The sequence below is a fragment of the Chaetodon auriga genome, chromosome 15 (genome assembly GCF_051107435.1).
Source record: "Chaetodon auriga isolate fChaAug3 chromosome 15, fChaAug3.hap1, whole genome shotgun sequence".
Taxonomy (NCBI): domain Eukaryota; kingdom Metazoa; phylum Chordata; class Actinopteri; order Chaetodontiformes; family Chaetodontidae; genus Chaetodon; species Chaetodon auriga.
In genome coordinates this window covers 14,098,726-14,115,787 of record NC_135088.1, presented here as the reverse complement: position 1 = coordinate 14,115,787, position 17,062 = coordinate 14,098,726, and the positions used below count along the sequence as shown (strand labels likewise).

The 17,062-nt window shown below is 40.2% G+C and overlaps 1 protein-coding gene across 1 annotated transcript; it reads right to left on the bottom strand.

Annotated features, from left to right (window-relative positions):
* Positions 1-12,117: 12,117 nt before the first annotated feature.
* LOC143332727 (ADP/ATP translocase 2) lies at positions 12,118-14,473 on the bottom strand. The gene is made up of 4 exons (XM_076750485.1): positions 14,264-14,473; positions 12,908-13,394; positions 12,677-12,817; positions 12,118-12,552 (listed from the first exon to the last, which is right to left on the bottom strand). Exons 1-4 carry the CDS (start codon positions 14,372-14,374, stop codon positions 12,395-12,397), a joined length of 897 nt encoding a protein of 298 aa, XP_076606600.1. The 5' UTR covers positions 14,375-14,473; the 3' UTR covers positions 12,118-12,394.
* Positions 14,474-17,062: the final 2,589 nt, after the last annotated feature.

The window sequence follows — 17,062 nt, the reverse complement described above, 5'->3', positions numbered from 1 at the left end:
ACGTGAGAGAGAGAGAGATTCAGTATCCTGATTTCTCCTCAGCTAAAAAAAGAAGATATTGACCCGCACGTGAGAAACGCACTGAGGAAGCGTGAGGCTAGTCCGCAGTGAAAGCAGCACGTTATTTAACATTTGATTGGGCCTGTCTCCTATGGTGTGCATATAAGCCTAAATTGTATGGTTCCTGTTTGTAGCTGTTGTTGCCAGGATGGCAATATTGCTGCATGCTAGTGCTATATTTGTCTCTACACAGCACGTGGAGGGTAATCTCATGCCTTAACAGACAATGCACTAAATAGAATATGTAAGCAACTGCCGAGATCTCTTTCCAACAGTACTGCCACATGTATGGCACACAGCTCATGATGTTGGTGTTTGTTGTCTGTTCAGTACCGAGTTAAACACTGCCAAACTAAACATCATCACTTCTTCGAAAGCAAAGGCAGAGACATTAATTGAATTGTTTCAGTGTAATGTACGTATTCAGTAATCTAGCATTCCTTCATGGCACCTAAATTTTACATATTTTGTGTAAACACATATATCAAATGCACTATTGACTGTAGCTAGATGAGTACAACCAGCTTTGTGGTATCATTGGTCTAAATAGTAGGTTAAGTAGCTCGATGTTGGTTTTTTGAAATATTTGATTTCAGAATTACACTATCAATTCTTCTTTTTCTTTTTTGTTTTTTCTTTTTTTCTTTTTGGAATAACAAAAGTAGCCAATCTCAACGTTATCTGGATGAGGGCTAATAACTCGTCCCATTGTCAGTTGACTTCTTGTATCATAAGGTGTTTGATAGCAGACCAGGCTTGGAAGGGGAAGAACCTTCTCTCCAGTGTGTCATGACGTGCTATAGCGTACCCCAGGCTTTTACCCCCCCCCCCCGTCGCATTAGCATCACATGCTCTTCACTGTCCATAGTTATATATTCCTTATACTGCTTCAGCTACTCGTGGTGGTGCTTTAATTCTCTTTTCTCAGTGTTGCAAAGGAGTCGGTTGAAAATTGTTGAGAAGTTGCAACATTATCCAGAAAATAAGTCCTTAATCTCAATCGTGCTTCTTCTAGTTGTTAGTTTGATAAAAAAGAAAAAAAAAAAATTTAGGCTTTATGTTTGCAAAGTGTTTGCATATTTTCCAGAACAAAACATATTGAAAAGTAGATAATAGCCTTGAGCCTGCAGCTGTTTGTATTGTGTTTCAGATATATTACTGTTCATGTTTTGTTTATCTTAGTGTAGAGACACAGGGTCTACAGTACATTCTTGTCCTTCTTGCAGTATGTTTAATTCATTGTTATACTTCTTTATTTCAGGCTTTCCTCCTGCTTTTTTTTTTATGGTGATCATAGTGGTGTTGTTTATACATACATAGCTTCACGCAACTGGATAAAGGATAGTCAGCTATTGAGTCATATTTCACAGTGTAATATATATACGCTTATACGCTTTGCATTGAGATGAAAACGAGGAAATGGAAGATAGTAACGGTGAGGGTCGCGTTGAGTAAGGAACAGGTTTGTTTTATTCTGATAAGCACGTGTCTGTCTTCCTGTTTGTCCTTCAGTCTGTCTCCACACATTTTAAGTCAGATTGTTTCATTTAAGCATGAATAAAGTCACAAAGTTAAGAGTAGAATACAGAAAACTCAAGAAACCGTTCAGATGAAACGTAACTGCATTTTTTTTTTTTTTTTTTTTTTTTTGGGCCTTCTACAGTACACATAAGAGTGAAATAAATAACTTCTTACAAATAAACTATATATATTTAAGTATCACCATCTCCACACAGATGAAGAATACATTTTCAGATAGTTTGATAAAGACATAACTGCAGCTAGAGTATACAGTACCTTGTGGGATATAGGGAGTATGCCTATCAAGTGCCTATCAGTACATAATACAGCAACTATACAGAATATTCATAGTTTTTCTCTCCTACATTGCACAGATACAGTATATACACAATGGTCTATTAAAAATATACTATTTATACTATTACTGCTAAGACCTGGTGGTTGTGAGTGCATCCTAAGAGAACCCTTTAAAATACCTGAAATGTTCTATACATATACAGTAAAGGCTACATCTGCAAGTTTTATTTTTTACCTTACATTTATACAGTTTGGAGGATTCAAAGATATAAAATGCAATCACACTTTTAAACACATTTTAAATGGATTATACTAATAGGTCGAGTAGGTTCAGACGGTACCTGGAAAAATAATTATGCGAAAGCTGAACGACCTTCTTTTTTTCTTTCAAGTTGCTCTCTCATTTTGTGCGTGCCCTTTTTTTTTATTTTCAGTTTTTTTGCCATTTGCAAACAAGCCATATACTGCACTGTATGTTTTTTCTTTTTTTTTCGGTTGGGGGGGTGTAAGGGCAGTGGCACTTTAGGAACAGCAGAGGGAGCCACACATCAAATGGAAGAGGTGAAGTTAACACACTGCCTGCCTCAGTGAGAAAATCCAAGTGAAATATTTGGATTTTTTATTTATTTTGTTGCCGGTAAATATCGCCATGGTTCCGATTATAACATCTGTAAGTGCTGCAGTGGTTAACCCCCACCAGCACTGACTGTGAATGAATTTTAAAAAATGGTTTACAGGCACCAGGACCTGGCAGCTGCTCTAGTAGGATTTTTTTCCAAAGTGCACTATGTGTCCTTTGACCCCGATGGCAGGCCCTTCCACATGCAAGCCACTGCCCGGTTTCCCCGCAGCGATCATTAAAGGTTTATCTTATCTGACGGCCTTGGTGTTTACATACAGCCTGAAACTGTAAAGGGCAGACGACGAGCAACTTGAAAAAAGAAACTGGTCATTAAACGTTGGACTCACAGTAGATATTTATAACCGCTACTTGGATGCAAAATGAGATTACAAATTGAAAGTTTTGGCAATGGAGAGCACACACACACACACACACACACACACACACATGCATACAGCATTCAAAAGTGGCTGGTTTAACACAACATGAAAAACCAAACTAAAATGAAAATGTTGTAGAATGAAAACCATAACTCAAGTTTCAGGACTGAGTGGCTGCGAGAAAAAAGGTTTTGGGAAGGCTTATTATTCTGTCCCCTGTGGACTAATTACCACAGTTTTCTCTCTAACCTTCTCCAGCCTAGTTACTGTGCCAAATTTAGGAGAAAAAAAAAAAAAAAAAAAAAAAAAAAACGACACTTTTTTAATTATGCCACTATTGTTAAATTAGATGTGAGAGCCGAGCAGGAAAATGGAAAATAAAAGAATCCTTTCAAGTAAGACGTTCCTGTAAGACCTATAACATAAACTTAACACGCATCACAGCGAAAGCAAGCGATTGCCTTGATTTTGGATCTTTTAATCCTCCGTAATACATAGTTTTCAAGTAAATAGGAGAAAACAGCTATGATTCAACAAATGCAGGCTTAGTTTCATACACATGTAACGATAAAACGAAGCATTAATGATATAGGCAATGTGATATAGCTAGTCCCTGTCATCCAACCGTCACAGTATGACACAGCATCCGCTCAGATTCTGCCGTCAAACATTCACGTTCTGGTTTTGATTTTGAGCTTTACACACTCACACACACACATACGCACACACGCGCCGTGCAGCAGCTGTTCAGATTTTAAAGTACGACACAGCTAAACTAAGCTATAACGACATCTTAGATTATTTTATTACTTTCTCCGAACATGCAGTTATCACACTACCCTGATGAGGTTTTGAATAAAACATCATCATCGTCATCAGGTGACTACCATCCGTCAGTCCAGATGAAGCATGCAGTCCTGTCTACACAGCTTCCTCCTGTAGGGGGGTACTTTGTTTTTGATGGAGCACAAACTGTATTTTGAGTGTCCCTCGATAACAGGCTTTCTGTGTCTTTTTTTATCGCAATGGTGAGGAGACTTGGGCGTGATTTAGCCTCTGGAGACTAAACACTGAGCCTCTTTGTCTTCTCGCTCGCTGTAGTCTTTTTTTGGCTTCGTCCGGCTCGAGACGACAAGTTTAAAAGTGTGCAGCAACTCAAACCCATGCATTCCTGTTCAAGTCCAGAACATTCCAACTCCTAGTCTGGCATTCGTTTTCCACACTTAATCAACATTAAGGAGGATTTCCAGCACTTAATTGTTTTACACATCTGTTTTGATTAATGTAGTCACCAATATTGGCCCATGATGTCAAAGTTTAGTACAAAACTTCCCTCATATAGATCATTTTCTTTCAAAAATCTCATCATTTATTCAAATTTTACCACAGGATCACGAACCTCATGAGCTCTGAGCTCAGCTTATGCTTGTGTGGACTGGCTCTGTAGACAACATGCACTATGCTATCACTCTGTTTCTCTACGTAGGTCTTCTATCTATAGCGCAGAGATGTAAACTAAAACGAATGGCGAGAGGCTCTTCTTCACCGTGACGCCGGTCACTGTCTCAGCCAGCACGTCGTCCGCCATAAGGGACACGCAGACCTAGATTTTGAAATTTGCGCACTGTAATTTTCCTAAAGGGGCTGCTGGTGGTAATCTGTAAAACGGGGCCACGCTAATCATAACAAGTCAAATGGGGGGAGGAAAAAAAAAAAAATTGTACAAGACAATGTTTGTTTTCACAAACCAAAGAAGGGTTGAGATAATTTAAGTTTTATGTAGAGAATAACATTTCTTTTCTATGTGTGTGGGCTCGATTGCTACAGTTGTTTTTTTTTTTCGTTTTTTTTGGTTCGTTCTTCTTTGTTTTTCTTCTCATTGCAGGGTGCTTGTGAAAATGCATCTATGTTTTGTCACTTGATCGGTTGTTTATCGTTCTGTGGTTGTGTTCATTTGCCTATTGTAGACCAAAATAGATTCTTTTTATAAGAAATGCAACAAAAACGTAAAAATGAATCTGACACAGTAGCTGTGATGTAAACTACCGCATGTTAAGACATGGATGAAATTGTAAATGTTGCATTGTTCCTCAGACATAACGGAATACTCAGTAGTCATTGGTTATGTCTCCTATCCACACATTTAGCACATCAGTGTAGACCTGTTCACCTTCACATTGGATTATATCTAACAGTTGTGTTCTAGCAGTTCTCTCCAAATATTGGCACTGTCTAATATTTTAAGGCTGTCCCTGAAGTACTAATCTGACATCGTGACTCAGAGTACATTTAGCCATTTATACATGAGATGGACCAAGATGTTAAGTTTGCACATATTTGTAGGTTGTTTATGAAGCCAAAAAAAAAAAGAAAAAGAGAGAATAACGACACACAACGTTGAGCCTCGGCAAGTCAAATCTAGCTGAAGCGCTCGTGATCTCAGAGCAGATATTACAGTCGTTCATGTTCACTGAAAGAGGAAAAAAATATTAAAAAAAAAAAAAGCATGAGAGCCAGCCATCACTACACGACTCAAACCAAACTGCAACACGAGTTTAAAGTATCGCAACGTGGTCCAAATATTTATGAAAGCGATTACAAGACGATATATTTTTGTAACGGCGACACACATCGTCTGCGCGCGGAGTGTAGAACCATTTGGCAAAAATCGGACAATATTTTATTACTGTAAGGTCTAATTCTAGCTGAACCTGCTGTACATGTTTCATCCTGTGTGTTCAGAAGAGGAAGTTGAATTACTGTAATTCGGGCCATGTTTTGTACCTGGTGTGAAGATAGAATTTCTCCAATATTGACATTAGAAATCAGAAATGACACGTGTCCTGATCGAAGCAGCTTAGGTTTTCTTTGTTTTTGTTTTTTAAAATCCGGCTTTCAGGCTTTTTGCTGCCATATCTTGTATGTACGTAGATGCTTTTGTAAACATGCACTTGAGTTGAACTATGAGATGTGCTTATAAATATGTGTATATTTTGTTAGGCTCTTTTTGGCCTATACGTTGGCTTGATATTTTATTATTTCCCTAAAAATACTTCTCCTTTATAGTTCTGAACTTGGCAGAAGTGGAGCTGTTGTAGTAAAGGTAGTTAACATCACAACTAAGCAACCCTGAAATATATGCTGCAGTAATGTGTTTTCAGTTTGTTTTTTGATAATTTATGCTCCAAGTTGGTTTGTATTTTATTATTATTATTGTTCTGAAACAAGCTTGTTTGAAATGTATTGACTGCTGTTTTGAAATAGGGGATAAAGTTTCTTTCTTTTCTTTTTTCTTTTCTTTTCTTTTTTTTTTTAAATGTATGTGCAAGGACGTTTTTATAATATGATTTGTCAAACACTGGACTGGAGTGAGTTTTCCAACATTTCCAAGTTGAGAGATGTATTTGACAGACATAACTGCACAGACGACACCCGTTAGCACAGACGTGAGCTGACAGACAAAGCACATCCTCCCAGCTGTACAGGGGAGGGTGACTAACATGGCCGCCATCCTCCTGCTCAAAATAGGAGTCATTTAGATGCAAGAAGTTAAGACATTTCCTTTGTGCTGGTTAATTGCATTCATTGGGTGTTGGGTTATATATAACAGGAAATATTTATTAGGGTTTTCCTTCCAAAAATTGTTGCATGGCATCAGCTGGTGACAGATTTTTTTTGTTTTGTTTTGTTCTGTTTTGTTTTTTCTGAAAAAAAAAGGAAAAAAAAAAAAAGAAAAAAAAAGAGTGCTCTCGTTAACATTCAGAAAAATCGTAAAGGGATACCACTTGACAGCTATCCGGTTATCAGAATCACCTTCTCGCTATGGTAGAGCAGATGTGACAGTCGAGTCTCATTTCACCAAAACCACCACTTCTCAAACCAGAAAAGAGATTTGCACTAGACTTATTTTGGTCTTCTTCTATCAAAAGCAATATAATTCACTCAACACGTTTTCAGACCATAGCATGTGACGGTTGTCGCCCGCAGTGGCATTGCTGAGTAAATGGTGATATTTGACACATTTAGATTTCTTTCTTGTCTTCAAAGGTACAGAATCAGTCATCTTTTGAAATGCACATGACATTCACATGTTGTTTTAAGCAGTTTTTCTTTTTTTTTTTTAACCCAGCAGCAACCCCACCCCCACCCGAGTATAAGTGTCCAGATTTGAGGGGCATTAAAACTGTTGTTTCCTCCTGTGATTGTTTTGGACAAATCAAGCAGCTCTTACAGATTGAAGTGAGAGACGGGATGTATGAGGGATGGAATCATTTCCCATGAGTCAAAGTGTCGATCGTCTTCATCACATAGCCGACAGCATTATTAAAAAGATGAATACCAAAAGATAAGCCCAGCTCTCCGCTGTCATGCACACCTTAAAAACACTTGTCTTCTCTGCATATTTGGTCACTTTGAGTGCTTCTCGCTGGGACGTTACGGGGGGAGAAAAAAATGCTTTAAAAGTGAAATAACTAAACGCTCCTGAGAGGAAGAAAAAAAACCCCCAAATGCACCTTTTGTCGTACAAACACAGCATCGTTGGCCACGTATGTAGAGAATCTGTGTCCACCAAAATGTATCATACTTCATCCTTTTTCAATGAGGTCACTCAGCAGCAGTAACTCTTGACCTTAACGTTGTTATTTTGTTGATGGATAAGTGTAAATTTTTCAATAATTCACAAACGGCAAAACTTCACCATTTTATCTGGATGTAGTAGCTTTCCTGTTTTCACCGCTTCGTGGTGTTGTTGAAAGATGTTGCGGTTTGTCTAAATATGTTGCGTGTTAGAGGAAGCATAAGTATGTGCCTTCTTGTAATCTCCTTGGTGAGCTTGTTATTATTGAGAAGCTGAAGCCAGCCAATTGTGTTTGCACTAAAACCAAATTGCTTTTGTGATGTAGACTATTTAAGCAAGCTTGTTGCGTCACTTTAACCGTACAGTATGCATGAGGGTGAAATTGGTAAGTCTAGGGCTAGAGCTCTCATCTGTTGACCTGTAAACCAGTGCAGCTTAGAGGATCTTGTGAATATATCTTGGCTTAGTTTCGCATTCAGTTTTCAATTCCATCTCCTTACTCATCGAGTTTGTCACAATTTCAACAGTTCAGAAGAAAAAAAAAAAGTAAAAAAAATCGAATAAAAATAGGGGGAAAAAAAAGCAAATAACACATACCATTAATACAATACAGCTTTTACTTTCACATGCCACATTTAGAGAGTTACACACCTGCAGTAGAGATATTCATTTCTCTGAATCCATGGGAATGCATGAGTATACGAGGTCGCCTCAAGACTATTGGTCAAATTAATTTAGGTTGTTTTTTGAAAACTTGTATTTATTACATATTTTGTTTGACATCTAAGAAAGGCCTACATGCTTTGAGTCTTACAAATGCACCTTATTCATGTCAGTCCATGTGGGGAAAAAAGAAAAAAGAAAAAAAAAAAGGCTGGCAATGTAATATCTCTGATTTAGCACCTTACTACACAGCATGTTTTCACTTTATGCCAGTTTAGCTATTCTTCCATATGTATGATTTCGAAAATAAATCTCATATTTTGTGAAATTGTTTCATGGGATGTGCCAAAGTTTGGAGGCGATCTCCCAAGTGTTTATGCTTATCATTTTCTTTTCCTCGTCCTTCAGTTATAGCAATGGTATGTCAAAACTTTCCTATAACAGTGTGTGGAATCAATTTATCTCAGCAAACAGTATCATTACTTGCCATTTTACAATAAGCCCTGTATTTCACATATATTTACCAGTGATGTGTATTTGTTATTATAAAGAAAATAGCCGTAAAAGCTTCATTATGTTACATAATATTGTGACTTTTTTCGAAAAACTGTGAAGACTTATCTTGCATATACTTTATACAGAAGTATTAAGCCTTAATACAAAAGACTAAAAAAAGTGTGGAAGAATAAACTGATTGTTGCTAAGTAAGGATGATTTTTGTAAATGTTACCAGCACTTTTTTTGTAATTTTCACTCTCTGAGGTATTGTACAAGTTCAAGCTGTTTGTGAAGTTTGATTATGAAGGAATAAAAACTAGTACTTTCCTGTACTTCACAGAAAGTTTTGTTGCCGTTTTCTTTTTCTGTGCTTTGGCCGGGTGGCTTTCCGTGGCTCTTCTCATGAATATCCTGCCTAGAAATCCATTCAGAGAGTAACCTTTTGCCTTTAAAAGTGCAGAGTTTGTGCAACAAAGCTTCCACGCATGACCTTTCACACAACTGCACTGCCAGAAACTCCAAAATGACTACCAATGAATGCATAAAACCACATAGATAGATAGATAGATAGATAGATAGATAGATAGATAGATAGATAGATAGAATTCTTGGAGTCTATATAATGAAATAAATGAGCTGTATTAACTGTACTGAAACGAGGCCCATAAGTAATATTAGCCTGCTGCTGTGTTGATTCCAATTACAGTTGGAAGTGACGAGATCCTGAACAACAGGCTGGACTGTATCCCAGAATGCACTGGGCAGAAGGCAGGAAACACCCTGGACAAGCTGCCAGTCCATTACAAATCTCACAGTGATTAATAAACAATCACAGTCGCACCTCACTTCACACCTACTGTACAGGCAATTCAATAGTGCACTCCACTTCACTCACAAGTGTTTGGACTGTGGGAGGACGCTGATGCGGCCAGCATGTAAACTCTACACAGAAAAGATTTTCCAGGAACCAAAGTCCTGCTGTGTGGTGTCTGTTTTAACCCCCGAGCTGCTGTGCAGAGCCACACACAGCTGTAATAAGCCATGCATGATTCATTTCCTCTCTCCGATTAACCTGCTGCGTGTGGATCCACCAGAACGGCGTCAATATTAACTTTTATTGATACTCAGACGAAGACCGTGTGCTGCAACGTTAACCAAGCAATCACTGATAACTGTACCCTTCGTCCTACAAATAAAAATCATGCTCACTATCATCACCAAATGATTAAAATAAGAATGTGCTTCTGTAAAATTCATGCATATGTGCTTATAGTGATCCAATGCAAACCTCCTAATAATACCCACCTTTAACTTTAGTGTCACGAGATTGAGAATAAATTAATATCCTCCAGTGTCAGCCAGGATGAGAACTTACCACAGTCAATTTTTAATCAGATTTTTAATATTAGATTCAGTGTTCAGAGTCTGGTTCCGTATAGGTTGTAATCTGGTAAACCCAGAAGAGAACAAAAAGGGGACAGGAAGTAGATAAAGAGGATGCTCTGCGCTGTTTTCAGATTCTGGATTCGGTTTGTATTGAAATATTGGTTTGAAAGATTTATTTGGTGGAATAAATTATCAGCATTTATGAATCCAGAATGAGCTTGTCTGAGGAGAAAAGATGGTTGCTTCACACTGCCACGGCTTTTTATTTCCTCATTATTTATTTTACTCTGGACTGTTACATTTTTCTTCGCTCCCAAGTTTATGTATTGGCAAAACACACACACACACACACACACACACACACACACACACACAGTTGGCACAAATGAAAATAAGGGCAGCCTAATTAACAAAATGACTGGTGATTTTAAAATCACTCTTTTTCCTTGTTTGTTGAGTTAATCACAGTCTTCGTACCTGATCATCAACTGGGGCCATCCTGACAAGATGGATGCTGTTTGAGTAATGTGCAGCACACAAATTAATGAGGTTTGAGGCAAATTCATTTAAGACACACTGCAAAATGCTCTGAATGATTGTTTAATAAGCCGTCTTTAATACCCAGACAGTGTGTATGCTTATTTAGTGACGCACATGGTTCCTCCTTCATTTTGCAATAGTGACAAACATCATATTGTGAGGTGTGCTATTTCTTACAAGGTGATGGTGGGAAACAGCAAAATTATATTCTACAATGCAGTCTACTGCAAAACCCACCAACCTAGACTGTATCAGCATCTCTAAACTTGAATTAACCAGCAGTAGCTCGAGTATTTGAGTGTACTGTGCAGTATTACACTGCACAGGTGTGTATGATAGTGCTGCTTCCACCTTCATTCACTTGCCACTGTGTCACAGTATCCTGATGAGGAGCTAAATCAAATTCAGAGGTCACTCCTCATTGAGCAACTCGAGCACGAGCAGGGAGCTACGGGAACGCGGAAGTGCCGCACTTGTTTGCCGCTGGCGCCCCCTGCTGCCCGCAGTCAGTATCCCAGGCTAAATCGAGGATTAAGAGCGTGGTGGGCAGGCCACCTTGAAACTTCCGCGTCAGTGTGGGGTCACCCCTAAAATATCTTGCGGAATCTTCACCTTCATCTGACATTAGAGAGAAAGTTTTCCAGTGGTGTTTGAGGCATGAGGGAAGAAAAATGACCTGTGTTTGCCTCGAAGTGAGGGGAGAGCATATTTATCTACAGGACATCAGGTCACGTCTACTTTCAGGTGTCTTGGTTGTTAAATGAACCTGCATTAAGTCTGTTCAAGTACTGGTGTAGTAAGTCTGATTACTGTCTGTAGATTTGACTACTGAAGAAGGTGTTAATCATCCACTGGTATCTGTCACACCTTGTAATCATATTTGTAGCAACATGTTTGAAGTCAACGCAGCACACGCAGCTACGTTCATTCTGCATGGAGCATCTTTAATATTGATTGCTGCCAGAGTAGATTTCCATGCATGGCTTATGGAACACAGTACACTATATATTGCAGTTTTTCTGCATTGCAGGGTGTTGAACGTTTTAATCTTAAAATCCCACCTCAAATTAAGTTGAACATTTTAGGGCAACATATTCAGGTTTATGAGCAACATGGTGTACTAGTGTTTAAGCATTGTTCATGTATCAAATGTGTGTTTTTTAAATTTTTTTTAAAAAGGAAAATGAACCTCTCATGAGCTGATCTACCTTTCCCTGCTGTTAGAGTAAGTGAGCCTGCACTCCTGAAAGCCATCCAGATTTCCTGTGAAACAGATCCTATAAACAAAACCTCAGTGGGGTCTGAAACTTTTATTGCTGCACAATTAACAAACTTGAAACTCATTATCTGCTGCTGACTTTTCCCCAGTCGCCCGTCAAGCCATTTTCAAAGGAGCCAAGTCTCAGGAGTGCTACTCAACAATCCTAGTAGTGACCATGGTCAAACCAGGAAGGCTCAGGAGAGATAAGCGCGAGTAAATATAGCAGTTGGGTGTAATCCACTTCGTGCATTTCATTATCCACTGGGTACTCATCTCATGCACTGACAGTAGAGGAGACAGTTGACGTGAATGGTTTAAGTTTGTTCCCCAGAATAGGTTTATTCAACTTGGGACCATACAAACCTAGTGAATGACAGGAGGGTGTAACAGATTTCATTAACAGGAATGACATCGGTAAAGAGGATGTGGAACGTTTAAAATCATAAAGATGCACAACTTACAGCCATCCCCCACGGCTAGGGGTGAGACACTATAGTTTGTTCCCATAAATAAGGCAGAATGTAGAGTCCATAGAAATGGAAAGTTATTACATTTAGCCAAATTGGACAGTGACGTGACAATATGAATTAGATGACTTTCTTCAGCTCATCGTACAACACCAGCACAAAGGCGCCGCCCATGCCTCTGAGCACGTTGGACCAGGCTCCCTTGAAGAAAGCCTTGCCACCCTCATCGCGTGCAATCTTGCGCCAGCAGTCAAGGGTCCCGCTGTACATGATGTCAGCTGAGGAAGGAGGAAAAGGGCCGAAATTAGATAACGTGGGCAGAAATAATTGTATGGAAAATGTCTAATGTGCACTTAGTCTATTACCTGCGTAATACACACACAAAACAGCAAATAGTCTCACCTCCTTTGCGTCCAGACTGCATCATCATACGTCTACGGACAGTGTCGAAGGGGTATGAGGTCAGACCAGCAACAGCTGTGACGCTCTGTGCAATCATCCAGCTCACCAATATGTGGGTGTTCTTGGGGTCTGGAAGCATACCTGTAAACAGGGGGAAAACATTACAGATCTGGAAGATGCAGACTAGTCTCTTCAGAGGTTTGAGCATATGTCAGTGTAAAATCAACGTACCCTTAGCCGTGTCATAGATGCCAAAGTATGCAGCCCTGTAGATGATGATGCCCTGCACAGACACATTGAAGCCCTGGTACAGGCCTCTCAGACCATCAGACTTGAAGATTTTAACCAAGCAGTCTCCCAGACCATTGAACTCCCTCTCAGCTCCAGCCTTTCCCACATCAGCGGCCAGACGGGTACGGGCGAAGTCGAGGGGATACACGAAACACAGAGATGTGGCTCCGGCGGCGCCGCCAGAGGCCAGGTTACCGGCGAAGTACCTCCAGAACTGGGTGCGCTTGTCAACGCCATCAAGGAAGATCTTCTTGTACTTGTCCTTGAAGGCGAAGTTGAGGGCCTGGGTGGGGAAGTATCTGATGACATTGGCAAGGTTACCTCTCCAGAAGGAAAGGAATCCCTGCTCCTTGGGGATACGGACGACACAGTCCATGATACCCTTGTACTGCTTATCTGCGGTGATCTGCTTGCTGGCATGCTGGACCTGGAGTAGAGAAAAAGAACAAAGAGTTCAGTTTAAAATGAGGAAGTCAATTAACCTTTGAGCAAGTGTCTCCTTGTTGTGACCTTGGCACATTTAAACCTGCAAAGTTGTTGCAAAAACTCTGAGCTTGTACAAAAATCAATAGAGCTTTTAGTGTTTACTAGCAATCAAACGATAATGGCTGCCATCTTAATCTGCTAAACATTTGTCAGGTGAGGAGAAACAACATCCTCCAAAATCGACATAACATAGTAAGAAGGTCAGTGGTCAATACAGCAGCAGGTGTCTGTAACAGTGTTTTTGAAATACTGTCGCAATGCAGGTTTAACAGGAGGGGGATGTGAAACTTGTTGACCCGGCTGTGATTGACTGTACCAGGGCCTTGGGGCAGCCTCACTTAACGCTAGCTATCGTCAAGCAGTGCATTAGCCACCATACAGATTTCATTGACAATTAAAGCTCAAATATCATCGCCATGGTATCTTGTTATAACTATGTATGAAACAGTAGAGTTGTAAATAAATCGGATGTGTTGCCGTCTATCTGTACATAATGTCCCAATTTCATTTCAAGCGTTTGTCCTTTGTTAGCTATACCGGCTAAGGTTAACGTGGGAAGCTAACATTAGCAGCCAGGCTCGCGTAGGTCATTTCCCATCCCATGATGACCTTAAATCCTTGGATGCATCACTCTTCAGACTTTCATTAATTCTATATTGACACATGTTACTGACTATGTATAACTCTGCACCACAGACTGCTGATGACAACCGGCAGAGTTACGTGCTTAACTTTGTCCAATGACAGCTTAGCAAGACCGCGCAAGCTAGCCGGCTAGCGTCGTGAGCCTTCCGGAAGGCAGGGTTTTACCTGAAGGAGAAGCTTCACTCTCTCAATTGGGGCGACGGCTGTTTTGGAGATAGCAGCAGAGATGCCGCCGGCCAAGAAATCCTTGGCGAAGGAAATAGCTGTCTCACTCATGTTGCGATGTTCTTGATGTGCCTTTCAAATAACCAGTACACAGGATTAGCCCCACTGCCCTCTATGGCTGATGGCCTGCACCGACGAAATGGCCGATTGTACAGCCGCGTATAGCATTTATATAATACAATAGATCGCGATACAACACGGGAACTGCAGTTTGAGGGGATTGGCCAACACCCTAACGTCACGCGGCTCCCCGCCAATTAGACTGTCTCGGTAATGTGTCGTCACTTTGCGTAGACGTGTGTGCCTCAGTGAGTACATCCTGATATTACAAAATACATATTCAGTAACTGAATTTAGACCTAAAACCAAACCAGTGACTGTGTTGTCCTTATTTAGTTTCCTATGCAGAGTCACGCCCATGGACCACTAAAGACTACTTGGCATTCTGGCCGTCATACTTGAGGAAAGTCATGGGGTCGTACAGAGACCAGTCTTTCAAGGACTTCACAGAGAAACATCCACCATTATAACTAACACCATGTTAGCTATTAGTAACCACTGACTGCTAGAAAACTAATACTCCATGGCTGCTTTTTAATGAGGTGCATTCCTCTGAATTCACATGTCTTACATAACCTAACCTATCACTAATTGACTGTTATCATGTGAACAGCTGTTGCAGCTCGTGGACGCCTTTCAAGCAACATCTGAATCTGTGCTGTTTGCGAAAATCACTGACTCAGGTGTTTGTCAGTGTCCGAGGTTTGGTTAAGTCTTAAGGAGAGTTCTTGAGCAACGCACGGTCACGTGTCTGCACCTTCTCTGACGGCACCGCGAGCTGATGAGCTCCCCTGCTGCAATGCTACAGCCTGGGTTTCTGGAGGGGGTTAATTCGCGTTGCTGCGCATCTTGGATGGCGACAAGTGCTGCACAGGGGGCCAAAATTCCAAAATAAAAGTTTCATTCATTCAGTCTGGGTTTGATCAGAGTTGACCACTAGAGGGCAGCAAGAGACCTAATGCGTGTATTTAGCTGGTGAACGTGACACAGACCTCCTGCATGCAGATGGACCTCATCTATCTATCTATCTATCTATCTATCTATCTATCTATCTATCTATCTATCTAGTTTATTTGTTTTATTTTAATGAGAATCTCACATGTTCTGGTGGATCATATGTTCTTATAACAGTTAATGAATATACTTCATGTTTTCATTCAAGCCCCATCAGGCAAAATATGTTTGTCATTAAGATGATGCCAGCTGTTCAACACAGTTGGCTGCAGGGCCTCCTTGATATATTATTATGCCAAACCACGTGGAGTGTCGCCACACAAAACTCAGATAAGACTGTTCTGATTAAAACAGCGGCTGTACATTAAACACCTTTGTTTCACAGTAATAAAGCCAATGCTCACATTATTTGAGTCCACAGTAACAGCTGCGTGTCTCATGTAATGCACAGGGTTGACCAAAGGGGGGCGCTGCTGTGATGCCATTCAGTCAACATCAAACCTCCCCTGAGGAGTCCTGCCACAGACCAACTCCTGCAGAAGGAGAAGACCAGGAAATTCTCATTCTGCAACATTTTGTTGAATATGAGAAGCAACTTCAGTTGAGCTAAAGTCTGCGTGCAGTGCAAGGTCTCCTCGTGCTGCCGTGGTCACTGTTGCCTAATTACATGCACCTCTCTGTTGTGCTTGTTTGGTTGGATGTGCATTTTAATGGCAGTCACTGTCCACTTGTGTTTCTTGCTGCCACTTGAGCATCCAGTTGAACAGGATGTGTAAATTAATCCACTAATCCCCCCGCCGTCTTTTAATTGCACTGAGGACGACAGGTCAATGGCATGCACTTTGCAATTTCAATTTGCCTTTGTTCTCTTTTGGCGAGCGGCAGCAGTGTCTGTTTTTTCAAATCATATTTTTACTGCAGTATTTTTCACTGTAAATTGGGTGATTTAATGAACTTCAAAGAAATATTTCAAACAAACATTAGCTTTAAAGAAAAAAAAATCAATACCTAGTGACTTAAAAAAAAAAAAGTTGATCCAATCTGCACTCACTCTGATGATTTCTGTCTCTCTCTTTCTTTTTTTTTTAAATGAAAACCTTCAAGGAGGCTCTGTGACTTTTTTCCTTTCAGAAGGTGCAAGCAAAAATGACAACTACTGTGCCAAACTCGCAAATGCAGTTTTGTGTTTATATCCTTGGAGAGAATAATACAGAGAATGTAAGCTTTTGTTGATGTGATCATGCACAGGCACAAACTGCACGGGGAAACAGTTTGTTTGGATAAATAAGAAAAAAGAACCCACAGTGCTACAGGTGAGTAGACGATCACAGCTTTTAGTATTTCTCACTGCATGTCATCCTCTCTGGACCGACCCTTTCCACCCACAGGTCAGCTGCAGCAGTGGAACAAGTAAAGATTTCACACTGCCAGTCCTGCTGTAAGCTGATAGGAATGGAAAAGGGCTGTGAGGCTGCAGACTGGTCTCAAGGCAGAGGAGGGAACATGTTTAATTTAACATTTAAGCTCACCTCAGCAGACACATAAAGACACCTGTGGGGGGAAAACAAACCAATTTTTATAGCCAGAAACATGTTTCAATCAGACAGGTCCAAATGGAAATAGAGGACACACTTGCTCTGTTTGCTTCTTCAGCTTCTTTCACTGAACCTTATGGGTGCAAAATCCATTATCATGAATTCAGTGTCAAAGTCATATCTGTTTATT